Source organism: Sabethes cyaneus, chromosome 3 (assembly GCF_943734655.1).
Source record: "Sabethes cyaneus chromosome 3, idSabCyanKW18_F2, whole genome shotgun sequence".
Classification (NCBI taxonomy): Eukaryota; Metazoa; Arthropoda; class Insecta; order Diptera; family Culicidae; genus Sabethes; species Sabethes cyaneus.
This window is the reverse complement of record NC_071355.1, coordinates 34,275,262-34,294,616: the sequence shown is the minus strand read 5'-3', so window position 1 is coordinate 34,294,616 and position 19,355 is coordinate 34,275,262. Positions and strand designations below refer to the sequence as shown.

At 41.4% G+C, this 19,355-nt stretch overlaps 1 protein-coding gene across 1 annotated transcript in view; it reads left to right on the top strand.

Moving 5' to 3' along the window:
* The first annotated feature begins 14,388 nt into the window (after positions 1-14,388).
* The window catches only part of LOC128739455 (uncharacterized), a 203,793-nt gene continuing 198,826 nt past the window's right edge, over positions 14,389-19,355 (top strand). The window contains exons 1-2 of the mRNA XM_053834941.1: positions 14,389-14,422; positions 14,933-15,065. Of these exons, the coding sequence (XP_053690916.1) occupies positions 14,389-14,422; positions 14,933-15,065 (167 nt within the window). The remainder of the gene's footprint in view (positions 14,423-14,932; positions 15,066-19,355) is intronic.

Here is a 19,355-nt window from a genome sequence, read left to right as displayed (position 1 = left end):
GACTATAGTATTAGCAAAAATAGGTTCGAAACGCAATAATTAATTTAGAAATTTAGATTAATAAGAGTAATACTAGTCTGTACTGCACTGAAGACTGTAAACAACGATAAATAACTAAATAATAATAATAATAATAATCCGTAGTACTTGACTTTTATTTGGTGTGGCTGATGGTTATCAAGTAAAGAAACTTACTTCAAATCAATTCTCGGAACTCTACATTAGGAATGGCAGCCACGGTTCAATTTTCATGGATCTACGTGATTCAGCAGAAAAAAGCAGGAAGTCCAGGTTTACATAAAAATAAATTCTCGGCAAAATCACATTATGCAATTACGGGAACGACTTCGTCGAATTTGACCGACACTGTTATCAGAACAAACCATTGCTAAGTGAATCAAAAATAATTGCAATAATTTCGATGATGAGACGATACGTTTGACATGTTTGGTGGTAGCTTGTCATTTTCTAAATAGTCTGGTGGTTCTTATTCCACAAAACAGTTAAAAACACTAGAAATCGAGGAAAGAGAAAACCATAGCAAGAATGTGTGGAATCACTAGGTCGCGAGGAATTGAAAAGAGACCTGTACAAAAAGATTCTTCCAGGGTTTTATGCCATTCTCCGATCAAGTATTATTATCAGAATCAATCGCGATTGAAACACATGGAACATGACACTTAGGAATATGAGGCTTTCTTCAGATGGTTAACACTTCTAGCATACTGAACTCCGTAGTGTATTTTAACCACCATCTTTGGATGTTTATGAGTTTGAACAGTGCGATGTTTAGGAAGGAACACAGGATCTGACCTAGATTTATTTAGAGTGGTATTTGTTGAACGCTGTACTAATGACGAATGATAATGCCAGCTAACAAAGCAAATGAAAACGATATTTTAGTACAATTCTTACTGAATCAAGCTATGGTTTCATGGAATCAGGTGCTTAAAACGTCGATTAACACCAGCAGTAAATGCGATTTGATTAATTTAATGCTGCAATGATGATAAAATATAACAAGTGACAAGAATGAAGCACAGCAACAAACGAACAATATTTTCTGAATGACCGTTTCATTGCATAATGAAATTTTTATCTTGTAGAATACTTTTCCATGATTGGAGTCGTCCGATTTTTTATCAGCTTGTTACATATTTCATTACAGTATCAGTATCAGCAGGGGGAGCAACAAGACAATGTTTCACTAATTGAAATTATAATCAATTGTGAACAAATTGTAATCAACAGTAGTGGATATCTTGAAGAGTTCCTCCTAGATTTATGTCTCCACTCGATAAAGAAAAACAATCCACATAATAAATCGCCAGCGGAAGACAATAGTTTTTTATCTCTTTCCGTTGCAATCAGAAGCATTCGCAGCCCCAGGCTGGTTTCGAAACAAGTTTTCATCGGGCGGTGATATTTACCCCATGCCACTCCGTCTGCAGTGGAGAGCACCCTTTCCATCCATCCACCGGAGTGTCCACCAGCGGCCGCGCCGCAGCATCGCAACTTGCTGGCTGGCTGGCTGGCTGGCTGACGGAGCGGATCTGGCTGTGTTTGAGCGCCCAACCGGAACGCGGATGTTTGCTTTTGTTAGAAATTTCCTGTTCGCTGTTTTTCCTCTAACGACGGTAAACATTGACGACGGTGACTACGATGACGACGTCCTCGACGATGACAACAACGACGGTAACGACACCGACACGACGGACGGCACAGGATGCAGCATCAGGTTCTGTGCCTCTACTCCACTCCGTGGTGCTGATCCAGCTGCAGGAGTCGATGACTTTAGCGCCGCCACCCGAGCACCGAGCCCGATTGTACCGCGCCGGTTGTTGTCTAGCGCGTCTGTTGTTGTGGCAGATGCTTCTCGGCTGAATAATTGTACACAACCGTGTTGAATGCAGGGTGCGCGATTTCCGCCATATGGAGCCAATATTTTTAATAACATTTCCTTCGGATCGGAGTTGCAATCAGTAAACGCAAAAGGTTCAAATGAATTTCAAAACTTTTTATCCTATTGTAAATCACATTCTCAATCAATCAGATCCTGCTTCAGAGCTAGAGGAACTTTCACAATAATTGCCTGCAACATTGTTTGAATAACTCAAGTTAGCTATTTCATCTATTGGTGTGCATTAGTCTGATTTTTCCTCTCAATTTCGAACCTTAACGCCCATACAGAAAAGGAAAATGCCTTTGCAAACCAAAACCAAAATAAAAAAAATTCAACAGTCGAAAGCATTCTTTGCTAGTACACTGTAGTGCACTACAGTGCACATTCTTCGAAGCGAAACAAGTTGCATCTTCGGCGTCCGGCTACAACACAGCTCTCTCGTACTCTGTTGTCCAGTGGCCACTTCACAAATCACCGATGATAGGCCGGATGCACAAGGATTTACTCTTCGACCATTTCGGAGAGTTTCGAGTCAAGTCGAACAATGACACAAACCTATATGGGCTGTTCGGCACACATACACTCACATACACACACACACGCCCCGTCGATACTGGTCGGTTGTCGGCTGCTGCCGGTTAGCTTCGGTTTGGGTGGAGGCGGAAGGAAACTAAAAATACTTTCAAAACTCCCTACAACGCAACGACGAGCCGCTACATGATCAACAATTTTCCAGCTGAATGAATTGTGGGGAGATGGGTGGTGGGAACGAGCTTACAGAAATCAGCCGCCTCCTCGCAGTTGCACGATTGAAAAATTGCAACCGAAGGCTGAAGAATGAGTTTTGATTGAAAAAGTTTTGGCTTAAATCTGTAATAGACAGTAGAGACAAGGTTTGTCGTTTAGCGATAGGAAGATGATGTTCAAAATTAAGAGTCCTTTTTTTGAGAGGCGAGTAAAACTTTTTTTTTAAATTTCGTACTGTGTATCCGGTAATCTTCGTTTGACTCAGGCCGGCCTCTTCCTTGTGGTTGTTGCTATTGCACATAATCTAGTGATGTGTAGAATGGTGTTTTGTGTGTCCAACCAGGCGTGTACTCGGTCTTGTTACTTGGCCGACAGCTCAGGATCTGAGCGGCCTGCAGCTATCCGGGGCAGTGTGCTTCGAGTAGGGAAAAGTTTGCGGAGAGATTCCATTGAGTGATAGAGACATGAATAGCGGAAGTGTTCAGTAGTTCTGATGTGCACAAAAATGCTTCCATTATGGCTGGTGCTTGCACCAAGCGGAAGCAGATTGACCGAGCAAAGCGTTCAATCAGTTCGATGGCCTGCAGAAAATAACAAACCTGTACAGTACTTCGTTCGAACATGACCTCCGGAGCTCCAGCTCCGGGAACCGAAAGGCAGGGGGTAATATTGAGATTAACTTTCATAATTCCAAATATTTCTGCCATTCTGCGTCCTAATTGGATTACCATTCTACCTGGAGCAGGACTTACGGGAAAGGCAAAATTCTATTCATCTAAAAGCTACCCCGAACTCATCGAGCGGTCTGCGGCCGGCGGTGGGGCTACAAAAAATCTCATCAAGATAATCCTGCATCACAATCCCGCAGAAGTCCACAGCCAAAGGTTTTATGAACCAACTCTCCCCTCTGCCAGAGTCCTGCTCAAGTAAATGTCGTGTAAAGCAATAAAATTCAATTTTATTTTAATAAGCATCCCATCGTCATTCTCATTCGTTGTCGTCCTTGCCGTCATCGTCCTTGTTTGGTCGCCTGAACCAAGGCGACCTTTTTTATAACCAATCAAAGTTGCTTTCGGAAAAAAAAAGAATAAACGAATCCAAGAGCGACCGATTTCGTTTATGCTGTGGAATTTCATGTGCCAGAGGTTAACGATATCTAGGTCGTCCGCATGTTTACCTTCCCCACCTGCGTCTGCGGAGGAAAACTGAAACTGAGCAGTTACCGGGTTTGACCCGGCAACGGAATGGGAAGCTAGTTTTCCAAAGTGGGGACTGCTCCGCTTCAGTCGTCGAAACTACACCGACGACGACGATGACGACGACGCAGGGACGTGGACAACCACAACCGAAAAACGAAATGGAAATCCCTCCCCCTGGCTCGTTCCGATTGGATTGGAGGGTTGCCATATTGCGGTTCTTTGAATTTGAAGTTTATTCACTCCGTGTATACAAGATGTGACGAGTCGAGAGGAGGCGCCATGGGAAAGAGCAAAGAAGCAAAAAAAAAACATCTTGTTTCGCCGAATCGGGACGGTCAGTTTCGGTTTTGCCTCGTTTCCTGTGGCAGCGTGGTTCAAATTGTAAATTTCAATTATATGTGCAACCAATTTTATTGCGCAAACGTTGCTTGGGGAGGAAGTTCGGGTTGATCAATTTACAGTTTCATTTGCTTTCTTCGTGTATCGTAAGTAAGTTGGAATGTAAGTTTAGGGGCAATGATCGTCGAAGGTATGGAATTGAAAAAAACTTTAACGTTTAACTTTAATGGTTTGGTTCCTCGAAATAGTAAAAACACAAGGAAGTTTAGCAATTATCCAGCAAACTGCTTCTTTATAGTACTTTTGAGGGTAAAATGACGGTAAAACATCGCTCCTGTGGTTGGAATATGAACGACTAGTCTCTAGTACATCTATTTTCTATAGTCGCAACTATAGTCTATAGTCGCATATAAATTCTAGTTGTAGCCAGCATGCGTCTCCACGTGTCTAATTGAGAGCGAATCGCGAATCGTACCCTAATGAACCTCTATAATTTCGGTGAAAAACACTATTTTAATGTATTGATCTAGCTTCGGATTAACGGAGATAACCGAATTGTATGACCAAAACGCTTAAAGGTAACTCTAACGCTATTTAAGTCAATGAGATGTAACTACGTTGCTGATGCTTGTCTTGACTGCAATCTGGCATAATTGATTTGAGTCTTCGTTTAATGCGATTCTTATTACGAAAATATGGCATTTCGTCAGGGGCCTGGTTTTGGTTACAGACGAAGTAAGACGCTTTTAGTATTATATGTTTAGCGTGAAACAGTGATGCTAGATCTACAGATTTATCCGTAGTTTTATGGGTTCAGGAATGTTTTACGTGAGTCCGCTACATAAAGTGGATATTATTCCGAAAACTTACTTACTTATTTTAGTGGTAGCGGTCCGTTACCGATCCTGCGCCGAACGAATTATGGTCCTCCAATACCGTCGGTCCTGGGTTGCCGTTCTCCAATCCCCACGAACACCAGCTGAACGTGCATCGTCTTCGACAGCACACACCCACCGGGGACTTCAGCTGGCTACGTAAACCGTAGAAAGCCCGATTCGCGGCTGCAACTCGTCGTTTTACTTCACGGCTTACATCGTTGCCACATATCACGATTGCACCAAGGTATATAAATTCCTCTACTACTTCATATCGGTCCCATCTAACTCCACGTCGGCACCAACACCACTTGGGCTTCCACGTTCCCTACCAGCAACCATGTACTTCGTTTTGGTGGTGTTAATGGTCCCAATCTCGCCGCTTCCCTTTTAAAAGTCCTGAAGACCTCTTCCACTGCTCTACGGTTGATTCCGATGATACCGACGTCATCTGCAAAACCAAGAAGCATCTGAGATTTCGTGATGATAGTTTTATTCCTTTCCACGTTTGCCCTTCGTAATGCACCTTCCAAGGCAATGTTGAATAGCAGGTTAGAGAGTGCATCCCCTTGCTTTAGTCCATCTAACGTCACGAAAGCAGCTGTGGTCTCACCCGCTATTCTAACGCATGATATGGATCCGTCCAGCGTCGCACGAATCAGCGTAACTAGTTTCGTCGGAAAACCATGTTCTAGCATTATCTGCCACAGCTCTTTTCGTTTAACTGAATCGTACGCCGCTTTAAAGTCCACAAACAGATGGGGTGTCTGCAAGTTGTACTCCCGGAGCTTGTCTAGCAACTGACGCAGGGTAAACATCTGATCCGTCGTGGAGTGACCCTCACGAAAACCAGCTTGGTACTCGCCGACGAAGGACTCCGCTAACGGTCTCAGTCTGCAGAACAGGATACGGGAAAGCACCTTGTAGGCAGAATTGAACAATGTAATTCCTGTAATTTGGAATTCAGTAATGTAATGTAATGTAATATTTTTACGAAAAACATAGCTTTATTATTTAAGAGTCGATATGAAAGTTGCTAATTGAGTTCTTTTGAGAATATGTCTATTCAAAGTCTTGTATAAAGAATCGGCGTGAAGACGACAAAAAAGTGATGAAAAGACGGCAAAATGACGATTCACAAAAAGAGGATGGCACACGACAAAAATGCGACACAACCGACAAAAAACGCCATAATAGCAGCAAAAAAACAACCAACGACAAAAAATCATTTAAAAACGAAAAAGTGGCCAAAAAGTGACAGAAAGACAACAACAACAACAACAACAACAACAACAACAACAACAACAACAACAACAACAACAACAACAACAACAACAACAACAACAACAACAACTACAACAAAAAGACAAAACAGGGATAAACGCCGATTTGAAGAAGAAAACAAAATTAATAAGAGACAACAATAAAAGGCGACAAAAACGGTAAAAAAGCGAGGAGCAAACGACGAAAATTCGTTGAAAAGGCAGCAGAAAGACGAAATAAAATACGACTGAGATGCCAAAAAGAGAAGAATACGAAGAAACGACAACAAAGTGATCACGGCATTGAGGCGTTGATAAGACGACAAACAGATGACCACAATACTGCAAATATGAAGACGGAGAAAACACAGCGAGAAGACGACGGAATGATGACAAAAAAATCAGAGGGGTTGTGCACAAGACACGACTGCATGGTTGACGTACACGCTTAAAAAATAGCACGGAATTCGGCAAAATTTTGCCGAAATACGTGAAATAGTGATGTTACGCTTACGTTCAACTAATTTACTATGGTTTGATAAAGGAAATTTTGCTATTTCAAATAATTAAACGGCTTTGTAATTTAATAGACTAGTCTCATGTTTTTAGTATTGACCTTGAAATGCGGTCATCCATATATATTAATATTTTTTTGAAACGGTTGCTCTACAATTGATGAAGGGACGGTAGGGAAAGACATGAAAATTTTTATAGTGAAGGAGGGGAAAGAGCGGAAAGGTGAGGAAGGGGGGGGGGGTATCGGTAGCTACGCTTAACAAAAAGTCGTTTTGACTCCTACCTTTTGTCCAATGCTGGAAGGTGCACGGTTCGAACCAAGCTACACACTTAAAAAAAAGTGCCGAAGTCAGCAAAATTTTGCCGAGATTTGGACAGCCGAGCGTTCGGTAAATTTTTTTATGATGCCAAACGTTAGTAAAGATCCGTAAACGTCGAATTGCAAAACTGAAATTTTTACCGAACGCTCGGCTGTCCAAATCTCGGCAAATTTTGCTGAGTTTTTTAAGTGTGTATAATCTGAGATTATAAGCGGATTCGTACCCACAACACCCGCCAGGGCATGTGGCTCGCTAGTACTTGTACCTTTGAACCACAGAGGCACTGGACAAAAGGAGACTGCAAAACCCACTTATTAAGATAGCGACGCGTCTGGTTGGGTTTTAGACACAAATTGTGCCTCTTCCTCCGTCTACTGTAGATAACCACCGACCGAGAAGTTTAAATCTCACTTGTTTTTCCTGGTAAGACGACAAAACTATGCAGGCCCTTACGACTTGCAAGGCACTACACGTGACGTTGTTCGTCTGTCAGCGTGTTAACCGCGATTCTCAGCGCAGGTTTTCGGGGAAAGGCCCCGTTCCTATGAAATAGACTAATCTCATGTTTTAGTCTTAACCTTGAAATACATATATATTAATATTTTTGAGAAATGACCACATTTCACGTGGTCCGAGATGGTCCACAAGTGGAAGTAGTTTTAAATGGCCTCACAAAGGCGGTATATCAGCAAGAGACGAAATAGAAACTAAACTAAGAGTACTTACAAACAATAACAGCGTTTCGTCTCCCGATTTCGAAGAGATCCGGCGAGATATCGGACAGCTGCAGTCCAAGACTAATAGAGCCGAAAAGGACCGCAGAACTCTACATAAACCACTAGCAACGGCATTTCACTGGATAATTTTTTCAAGGATTTAGAAGGAGAAGAAACTACCGAAGGAGTGGATGGAAGGTGCGGTTTGTCTCATCTGCAAGAAAGATGATCGCCTCGAATGCTCTAATTACCGCGGCATTCCTCTGATCGTATACAGAGTTCACACATATATCCGCACTCCGAAAAAATACTCGAATAAGATTGTCACGGGAATATGTATTTTCGTAGATTTCAGGGCAGCATACGATACAGTCAAGCGCGAAAAGCTATGGTAGGTAATGCACGAGAACGGTTTTCCGAATAAACAGACGCAACTGATCAAAGCTACCCTGGAACGTGTGATATATATCGTGTGTGTTTCAGTCTCAGGAAACGTAAAAGTTCTACCAGAAACTGAACGGAACCCGCAAAGACTTTGTGGCACGAGCCGAAATGTGTCAGGATAAGGAAGACAATATTCTGACGGACGATCATGAGGTGACCGAAAACTTGAAGAAGCAATTCGATGAACACCTGAATGGTGCCCAATTGGAGAACCATCCCGTCGGGAAAGTAATTTTATGGTGCGACAAACGGAAAAGAGGTGCCACCACCAAAGGTAGAAGAAGTTAAGGAGGTTATTGTACGTACAGCTAAAGAGCAATAAATCGGCTGGGAAGGATGACATCAAAGCGGAGCTCATTAAAATGGGACCAGAATAGCTGGCCACTTGTTTACACCGGCTAATTGTACTACAAAGTACTGTCTCAAATCATTTTCCGCCGCCTATCACCAATTGCAACCAGATTTGTGGGAATTTATTAGTGGTGGTGGTTGAGTCAATGTTCGTAGTTGTCCCGTGGGCGTTATTGAAGATCGGTCAACAACGGATCAAATATTTACACTGCGGTAGACTCTTCAGAAGGGCCGTGAATACAGAGTTTATACGCATGATTTGTTCGTAGACTTCAAAGCCGCATATGATACCATCGACTGAAAAGAACGCTACATTGTATTGCCTGTGAATGCCAGGCACATGATTACAAAAATAATCTCCGATTAATACGCATTTATTCGCCTTTCAGGAAAACCTTTGCGCATACAAAATTTGGTTATTGGTTAATTGGTTAATTGTGTATTTTTTTGGAGACCAGAATGGAGATTATTATGCTGGTGGCAGGTGGGCGCGTGGATGCTCTCTAGAAAACAATTCCTTACTGGCGGTGCATGCCGGGAACCAACGGAGTATCGGAGAACGATTCTCAAGGATGATTTTGAGTGGGCACCCGCTAATGCGCTTACCGAAAAGGTTAGCTCGCTGATCACTAAACGCTAATCGATAAACTCAGATTAGCGAAAATTTCGCTAATCGCTAATCGCTAAAGCTAAATTACCCAAAAATTATTACATTTTACACCATATATCATATAGCGCAAATAACTGTTGATAATTGTTCATTCTGGCCATAAGATATGCACAAAAATTAAACGATTTTAGCGATTTTTCATGCGATTACTCAGCCAACTGGTGATGAATCTAGCTATGTACCGCTAATCGTAGCAACCCGAATGTGACCAGAAATAATTTGACAGCGTTATACATTTTAGCGCACCAGTTTTGCACAAATCGGTTGCCGGAGTCACTACCTAGCTAAATGTTTTGAAAATTTTTTTTCAATGCGTTTCGCCGTAAAAAGCGGAAGAGAGGAGACACGAAGAGAATCTCTCATTGTCAGATACGTCGAAATGAAAAAGTATCCGAGAATTGATTTGTAGCAACCGTGATGAAAACAGTTGTTACATTGAGTTGATCGCCGCAATTCAAATTGTTTGCTTCTTGTGATCGGCGGTTTTCGGCGAAAATAAATATCAACTTAAGTGCCAGTTTGTCCGTACGTTTCGAGTTACTTACTGGCTTTCACTCATCATCTGCGGACACTAAAACATTATATTAACCAACATTACACATAATACAAATCAAATTTAAATTCGAACTTACAAATTTTGCGACTTTACACTATACACTCTATCTCTTTACAAACATATAAACTATCTACTATGCTACAGAGTCAATTTGTTTGTTAACGATGTTTTCCTCACCTCTAATTTTTATATAAAAGTTTTCGGCAATCAGTCTTGTGTTATGTTTTGAAATCTTTTCCACTATTTTAGTCTCGTCAAAATTAAATTTATGTCCTGTTTCGTAAAAGTGTTGCGTTAAACCTGTGCCACCAACTGTTTTTGATTTTATTGTATATTTATGCTGTTCTATTCGTTTGTGTAAAAACTGACTGGTTTCTCCTATGTACGACTTTTGACATTGGCCGCAATTGATTTCGTACACAACATTAGTGTTTTTGTCCTTTGTAATTTTATCTTTCAGTTTTGTGAACAGTACATCTTTTATTTTGTCAGTTGGTCTGTGATGAAAACAGTCAAACAACTACACTGGATGCTTTGTTCGTACCGTCAGCTGCAGCCCGGAGTGAAGAAGCTAGACATCAACCTTCCCAAGCAACAATGTGAGTTTTAGTGTACTCTTATTGCGGTTTTTAAGACCAATTTTGGTCTTAAATGCCATCATAAGAATGTAATAAAACCCAAAATGTTACTTGGGTTCCGCGCTTTGAAGATGTCGGAGCCGAACGGTGAAAAAAGAACCTTGGCAAAATGGACATTTTTATGTTGATGCGTCAATAAAGGTCGGTCATGCACCAGGTCTGTGCAGCAGGCAATCAAGGCTGAAGGTGCTGGTGAAAACCATTTTTCCGGCGAAGGATGCCGAGACCTACTTGATGTTGGACGGCAACGACTGGCAAAGTATTGGATAGATTACGCCCCACCAAGCAAGGGGGTAAGCGTTGGCGTCAAATATATGTTCCCAAAGAAGCTGTAGCTGACGATCAGCGAGAATGAAATGTCCAAGCCGCTGCACAGCGGTCCAAAAGAGCGAAAAGCGGAACTTTTTTCCTAGTGTCTTTTGCTTTCTTTTTATCACTTATGGTCTTCAGTGCTTTTGTTCGTATGAATATCCCCCTTAATTTAAAACTGTCAAAAGTTAGCCATCGCTTACTATAATGAAAATAAAAAAATAACTTTTTTGTGTTAGGAAATATAGACATAATTTATTCGACAAAGTTGTAAATATTGTAAAAACAAGAAACTTTAATAAAGAAATAAAATTTCTATCTTTATCGAGTGCTGAACTATAGGGCATATTCTTTAAAACTTCTTTAAAAATTGGTTTTTCATTCTTAGCTTTTGTTAGTTGCATTTTACAAGAATACAATGGTCTAGGCAATTATCGAAACTCTCAAAATACATATTTTTGCAGAAGACCGCAAATCTTTTGGACCTTTACTTGCTGAGTTATCGCATATTCAAGCTTCAAATTTCCATAGCTTTACGAGCCCATGGGGTAAAATGGGGCAAGCGGATTTATGAAATCAGCGCTTCATCTTAAAGCTTAAGCCGAGTACTATAAACTTGTATGGGTTCCGCTTGTCCCCAACTACCCAAACTACGGCAAGCATACGTTTTATGTGTTTCGCGTTCGCTAAAGGCTCGATACAGGTCCATTTTTTGTGTTCGTAGATAGACACATGATTTCTTCGGCAAAGTTATAGCAAATATAAAGGTAAACAATTTTGCTAAAGAAATGACATATCTATTCCTATCGAGTGCACAGCTATAGAGCATTTTCCTTGTAAATTCTTTAAAAAATTATTTAAAAATCAATTTTTAAAGAAGTTTCAAAGAATATGCTCTATTGTTCAGCACTCGATAAAGATAGAAATTTTATTTCTTCAGTAAAGTTGCTTCTTTTTACAATATTCGCAACTTTACCGAAGAAACTATGTCTATATTTCATGACACAAAAAAGTCGTTTTTTTAATTTCAACGATGACTAACTTTTGACAGTTTTAGATCAAGGAGGATATTCATACGAACAAAAGTGCTGAAGACCATAAATGATAAAATGAAAACAAGAGACACTAGGAAAAAAGTTCCACTGTTCGCACTTTTGGACTACTGTGCACTGTTCTTTTCTTTGGGGCTTGCAGTGAACGGGGAGGTATGCAGCATGAAGGGCTTGCTGGAAGTTACCGCCTGGAGGATATGGTCCTTTGGCCGGCCTGGCCTCGGCCCATTGTGCCAAAAAATCGCTGGGGAAGATGGACCGGCTAAAGATAATCGTTGTACTGAATACCGCCAACCCTCTCAACATCCCCCAGCTGCAAACAATAAAACATTGTTGGGCAAACCTCAAACAGAAGGTCTCGAATAATTTCGCAGCTGATCGCCAACGCCACGAAAGAGCTGAACAACATGGCGGCACCCATTGTTTCATCGATTTCATCTGTCATTCACCGTTGCACTGGCTGCGAAGTCTGTCGATAAAGAAGGGTAATGTCTAAAGACGGTATAAACCCAAGGCTTTGCTTTTTTGCTGTCATTCACCAGACAGTAATACTATATTTTTGATCATTCAACCGCATACAAACTTATTTTTGATCGCGTTCAGGCTTATGTGACATTATTTGTGACCAATGCTATATATAAACGGCGAGGTAAAGTTTGAATAATTTTCCAGTTTGCATGCAAATTTAGCGATTTAGCGATTAGCGATTTCAAGGGTTTATTTTTAGCGAAGCTAACGGTTTCGCTAACTTTCTCCAAATTTAGCGAAAACGCTAACTCGATAATTAGAATTTAGCGTCGCTAATTAGCGAATTAGCGAAATTGTGCCCAATACTGTGTATATCGTTGTATCACGAATTTTAAACACCCAGTTTGGACTCCGTCTTTTTTGAGCACACAACAAATCTTGCCACGGATGACAAAGTGCTTGCACCAGCTGTAGTTTTGGGTGGCACATGTGTTAGTTTTAGCTTAGTAAAAGCATGTAGGAGGCAAGCTGCAATTCTTACCACGGTAATACGACGTCCTGTCAGGGGCCTGATATTAGTTACAGACAGAATGAGGCGCTTATAATATTGGATTTTCAGGTCACAACGTTAAAAAATTATTTTTGTCTCGACTGTTTTCGATTGGATCGACGCCACGTCAGGTTTCATTTTCCTCTCAACATGTTTTGACGTAGGACTACGTCTTTGTTTAGTATACTGCGTAGCAATTTGTTAATACTAAAATAGAAATGCAACGTTTGAATGAAACATTCCAAATGCTAAAAACCACTATAATATTGAACGAAACACAACTGCTGATATGTCGTAGAATAAATAAAATGTCCAGCAACTTTATAATAACATATCTATAATAATATTTTAGACGCTTAATAGTGAAAATGTATGTCAAGTTTCAAGTTACAATTAGGTGCACCAAGTGATTCGGCTTAAAATGATGTGGTATAATACCACTTTGTAAGTCACACCTCTTTTCCAAAATTGTGCCATGTTTTCTCCTATATAAGAAGCGGTTAGCTGTGAAACAGTGTCTTTATCACAATGTCCTCGCATTGTTCAGCAACTCGCGGTTAGCGAGAGTTGCAAAATGCTGTCATTTAACCAAGTATAAACATTTTAATCAAGTTTTTTAGTTCATCAGTTTCTTTGTTCCTTAGTTAATCATTAACAACCTGCATATTGACAATAAACGGTAATCAAATTATAATTTGTTTCGTTCCAATTTATTCGTACCAAATTGTCGCCGGGTTCACATTTCACACCGTTCACCGTGACAAATGAAAACGGAAATCCAAATTTATAGAACTCAAGCCGCATAATTTGCTCTCATTTATTATTTCTTCCTACCTCGTTAGTTGATTGAAAGCGAAAAATTTCGAACTCCACTGCCAGCATTCGCAGCAGCAGAGAATACCTCCAAATTAATACAAAACCGCACTCAGTCAGGCGGAAAATGAAGCTTCCGATAAACGGTGCCTGCCACGTTTTCCTTCTTTTTTTTCGTCAGCATCCAGCATCCAGCTGGCCGGCTACGTACAAACACAAATCAACCGATAGAAAGGCTGCTGCAAAAAATTAACATTTCAACTGCACTCCTGGAAGTTTGCCTCATTAACACCGAGCCAAGTGCTTGAAAATTGAAGAAATTCCTTCCACCATCGTTGCCAGCCCGGCAGCCCGTAGAATTCATCGCATTCAGAATTGTACAAAAGTAGCTCACCTTTCCCGTGTCCGACTTCGTCCCAACACCCGTACTTCCATTCAACGAGGAGCGCGCGGGTTTTTTGTGTTCCATCCAACAAATCCTCTCCATTGAAATGGAAAATCGACCTGCGCGTGGCTTTTTACCGCTGCTGAACCCATTCTCTTTGTGCCGATGCTTTGTCTGCTGCAGGTGAAAATATCTCTCGCTCTCTTATCAGCTTCACACCTGATGGCACTGACTGTGTTTTACCGACAGTATCCCCCTGCAAAGTAACTGTGACGATGACGATACGATGCGGCGTTGGCCCCGGAGCCGGTTTGCGCCGCGCAACCAAACGGCAAACTGCCAATGAGTAATGGGGAAAGCAACCCTACTGAGTAACTTGATTTATGGATAACCCGCAGAATTTTCCTATCGGTCCATTTTGTCCCCTCACGTGCCCGCAGCCACCCCGTTTCTGTTATGCTAGTTAACCTTTAAACATTGTATTATCCTGTGTGCTGTAGACGTATGCTGTCCTATTGGAGATAGTGTGTTCGTGCTTTATAGTTACGAACCGAGTTTCGGTGGTTCACATAAGGAAGAAAAGAAAAAACAAGCCGGAGACAGAACGTATTCCGAAAGACAGTGAAAGGGCAGTGGGAAAATTAAATAAAATTTATCGTCCAAATGAGATTTTCTGCGTTATCCTTCTGCTGCCAGTTCGGAGGTTTTCTCCGCCCCGGGCGGCGCGCCGCCGGAGGGGGGAACCTATCGAACACAAGCCGAATCGAAGCGATAAATTAAATTTAATTCCTTATTTTCTCTGTCTTGTTCATTTCGCAGCTCCACTGCACATGGCCGAGGCGGTGCAGGGCATGACGGGCCGGCTGGAGTGCAACATCACGTCTCCGATCGTCGGCGACCGGGCGATACTGGTCATCTGGTACAAGGGCGGTCAGACGATTCCATTGTACACGTGAGTATTGTTATTTTGTTGTTCTTGTATAGGTTGGTTGCTTTTCTTTTGCTTTTTTCATCTTTTCACCCTTCGGAAAGCAAGTGGGCAACGCGGGCGGAAATTGTTGTGCTAACCAGCCCTAATTGGGAGCTGTCAGCTGGGGTTGACACGAGGACAATCGAGCTTCGTGTCAATTGGCTCGACAGCATGGCTATTAAGCTTCATAATATGGCAGCTGAAACTGTAAGTACTTATATTTGTCTGGGCCGATGATGGTTAGAGCTGGAATAGGTCAGTTTCTTTGTGATTTTCCGACTTTTCCGTAAGAAAATGCTCAGAGCGCATCGTACGTCACCGATGAAGTCACTCTGCTAGCTGCTGATCTTTTGAAGGAACTCTTTCGAACGAAATGTAAACACACTTGCTTTCGGGAGGCTTTTCTTTGCAGCCCGGAAAGAAATAACAACCGAAAGCCTATTCGGAAAGTTCGCTCGCTGAAAACCGGAGCTGATTTGTTGTTTTTCGCTGGCTGTAGGTTTTTTTTTTGCTCCCGTCATGCCTGCCAGAGTTTGGTGAAAACAAACAAAAGTAAAATAAATTCAGCTAAAATAATATCAAAGCACGAAAACAACTTCAGGCTGTTTCGCCGAACCGAACGAGCAGCGAGCGAGAAGAGCTCGTAGCAACCGTATATTAAAGCATTATCTGACGATGGAATCAACTGTTAGCGTTAATTGTTAGTAGTTCATGTGAAAATTTCCAAGCTTTTGTACGACGACGGTAGAGAATCTATTTCACAAACGACGGGAAATTAAAGATTGGTGACGGGCAGACGCAGAGGAAATCACTTGGGCATCCGAGAGCGTTCCAGCAAATCTGTAGCAAATATAAACAGCTTACAGTTTGGTGCCGTACAATGAACGAGCTTTTCGTTCCGGTGGCGATACTCTACATAACACATACACGGGGCGGTAGATTGCCGAAAGCGCTTTCCGTTTGCCTTGGAGTGTTTGTGTGCCATCGTTGCTGTTCCGATTCCCACGCAAATGGTTCGACTTGCAAATGAAAGCGGGTGCAACCGAGCGGTCAATTTTCTCCGCCCATCCGTCCGTCCGGATCATACTTCATAGACACCATGGAAAATCGTTCATCGGGAAAATTTTGAGATTGGAGAACATTTCCATAAGCGCAGATATTTGACGTGATGCCGATGATGGCTATAGAAATGCTTTGGAAGATTTTTGAACAAAGTATTAACGTAGGACTACCACTAGGTCTAGGCTATGGAGGTAAAATGAAAATCCAAAACTGAAAAACTGAAAAATTGATCATGAATTGATTAAATTTGATTGATAAAATTGATTGATAAAATAGTTGTTTTTCAATGCTAAATAATAAAAAATTTTAACGAGTGAAAATGCTTAAGTTCTACATCTATTCTGTCCACGATTTCTCAACTTCTCAACCACACACAAGCAGGGGCGTAGCTAGAAAAGTTTCCTGGGGGGATGTTTTACAAAAAAAAAAAATCGGACGTAGCCTTAGCTTAAAAAGTTTATTCAACAAATGGGAAATTATTTTCAGTTAAAAGCTATTTAGGTTAAAATTGAGTGTTCTTCATTTGACAAAAATATCGAACTGAAATAAAATAAGACAAATGTTGCAAATAGTGCAAAATGCAGAAGTAAAGTATGCCCAGTTTCATGTGAGCGAGTATACGGAGCATCCAACCTTTACGCAACTGACGCAAGCGCACGATAAACAACCGCCGATGCTGCGTGCATACATCCTACTACCTACTTACTAGCACATAGCCTCAAAGTGTCTTTCTGCACAGCTCACTCACAATACCAACAACTCGTGAGAAGCCAACAACCTGTGCGAGCTAGCGGCATACTAGGATATATGGATATATATATATATGGATATATATGGATATATGCATTTTTTCTTTTTTTTTGTTCACCTTACGTCCTCACTTACACACGCGGATAATACTGCGAGCCCTCGCGAGTGATCGGTGTCAGCTGCTCGGATTGCAATTACGAGCGAAGACGACGACCGTGGCCGATAGTTGAATACACACTCGCAAAAACTTGACGCAGGGCATGAAAAAATAAGAGCGAAAGTCCCAAGGAGATGCTTATGCCGGCGTGTTCGTTAGCACAAAAAAGCGCATGTAAGAAAATTAGACCCCACGAGTGCGGGCTTGCAACACTGGAAATCAGTATCAGGGTAAGATCGGCACCTAATTTTGTCAGTCAGTTTACAGGTACGACAAAAGTCAAATCACGTATATGAGTCTCAATGACCGAGTAAATTTCGTATCCATCGAGAAAGTGAACAGTCCTTTGACTTGAAAACGCATGATGGGTTATGCGACCTCAAGTCACACCAAGATGCAACAATTAGTTCCATAGAAGTTTATCTGTAACATAGCTCAGATTACATTGGTTAAATCTAAATATGGTCCGGAAAGTTTTGAAGAAATGGCTTCATGACCGGACAATCTATACCTATAAAAATGGATTTCTGTCTGTCTGTCAGTATGTTCTTTATAAAAAACTGCTGAACCGATCGGCGTGAAAATTTGCATGTAGTGGTTTTTGGGGCTGGGGAAGGTTCTTATGATGGTTAGAGACCCCTCCCCCCACTAAGAGGGAGGGGACTCCCATACAAATGAAACACAAATTTCTGCATAACTAGAGAACTAATCGAGCAAATCTAATCAAATTTGGCATGTGGGTGTTTTTAGAGGCAGTATTTTTTTCTATAGTGAATTGAGACCCTTAGCCTCTTTAGGAAGGGAATTATGACCCATCCCCCTTTAAAGAGGAGGGCATCCATACAAATGAAATACAAATTTCCTCACAGCTCGAGAATTAATCAATCCAATGGAACCAAATTTGGCATGTGGAGGTTTTTGGAGGCAAATTTTATTTCTATGGTGAGTTGAGATACCTCACCTCTTTAGGAGGGGAATTATGACTCCTCCCGCCTATAAGAGCGGAGGCTCCCATTCAAATGAAATACAAATTTACTCATAATTCAAGAACTAATCAAGCAAATGGAACCAAATTTGGCATGTGGGGGATTTTATAGGCATGAATTTATTTTATGATGGTTTGAGACCCCTCACCCCTGTGGTAGTGGGGGCGGACTCATACAAACGAAACAGAAATGTTTGCGTAACTGTAAAACTAAACCATTTTAAAACCACCGCACCAGTCACGAAGATTGTCATTTGTAGCTGGCCCCGATTGCTGTACACAGTTTACAGAGTGCTCATACCCATTGGTGGAGGTGAGCTAGGTTGTAAGACTGTGCCTCAATTAGGTATTACATTGTTAATAAAACCAACTACCTTCTTGGGATGAAGTTTCCATACTGCGTATGGAGTTAATAGGAGGCTTCCGAAGAAGGTGAACCTGGAAGACGCAAGAGCTCCACCGGAGCAGAGCAAGTGCGCTGAACTTTCTAGTTCTAAATTGCAAAAGCGGCAAATACCGGTTAAGACCTTGCCAATTTTCTTAGTAAAGAGTGTTACAATGTCCGGTGAGGAGTCCCGAGATAGTGCGCAGTTCTCTACGCGTTAAGGTAATTAGTTTGTTAATTTAACTGAATAATAACATTATCTCCACTGTGGATTTTATTTAACTGAATAAAAACATCCACTGTGCTGATTCTATAGGCACGCAATATGGCTTTTTGTGTGAGTGGCTCTGAACCGTCTATTGTCTGCCGCAAACCGATTCATATATGATCAGATATATATAAGTCATATGAGTCAGAAAGAACCGAGTGGCAAAATTCTCACTTCGAGAAAAACGCATTCAAAGTTTGCTGGATTCGAGATCATCTTCTAATTCTGGCTGTTTGCAACATTTATGTAGTCTGATTAGAGTAAAATGTTGCTTAGAAAATTCTTGATCGTTTGCTATCATTAACTCATTTTTTAATATTTTGCGATTTGGTCCGGTTTGATTTAACACCGACCATATGGTATCGCGACAAACAATCGAGTTGAGCAGGCGAGTCGAGCAGTCGAATCAAGCAGTCGAGTCGAACAGTCAAGCCGAGCAGTCAATCCGAGTGTAGTCGAGCAGTTAAATTAAGCTGTTCAGTCAAGCAATCCGGTTGAGCAACTGAGTCGAGAAGTTGAGTCGAACAGTTGAATCGAGTGGTCAAATCGAGCAGTCAAGTTGAGCAGTGAAATCGAGCAGTCCAGTTGAGCAGTTTAATCGAGCAGTTAGGTCGAGTAGTCCAGTTGAGCAGTTGAATCGAGTTGTCTAGTCGAGCACTTCAGTC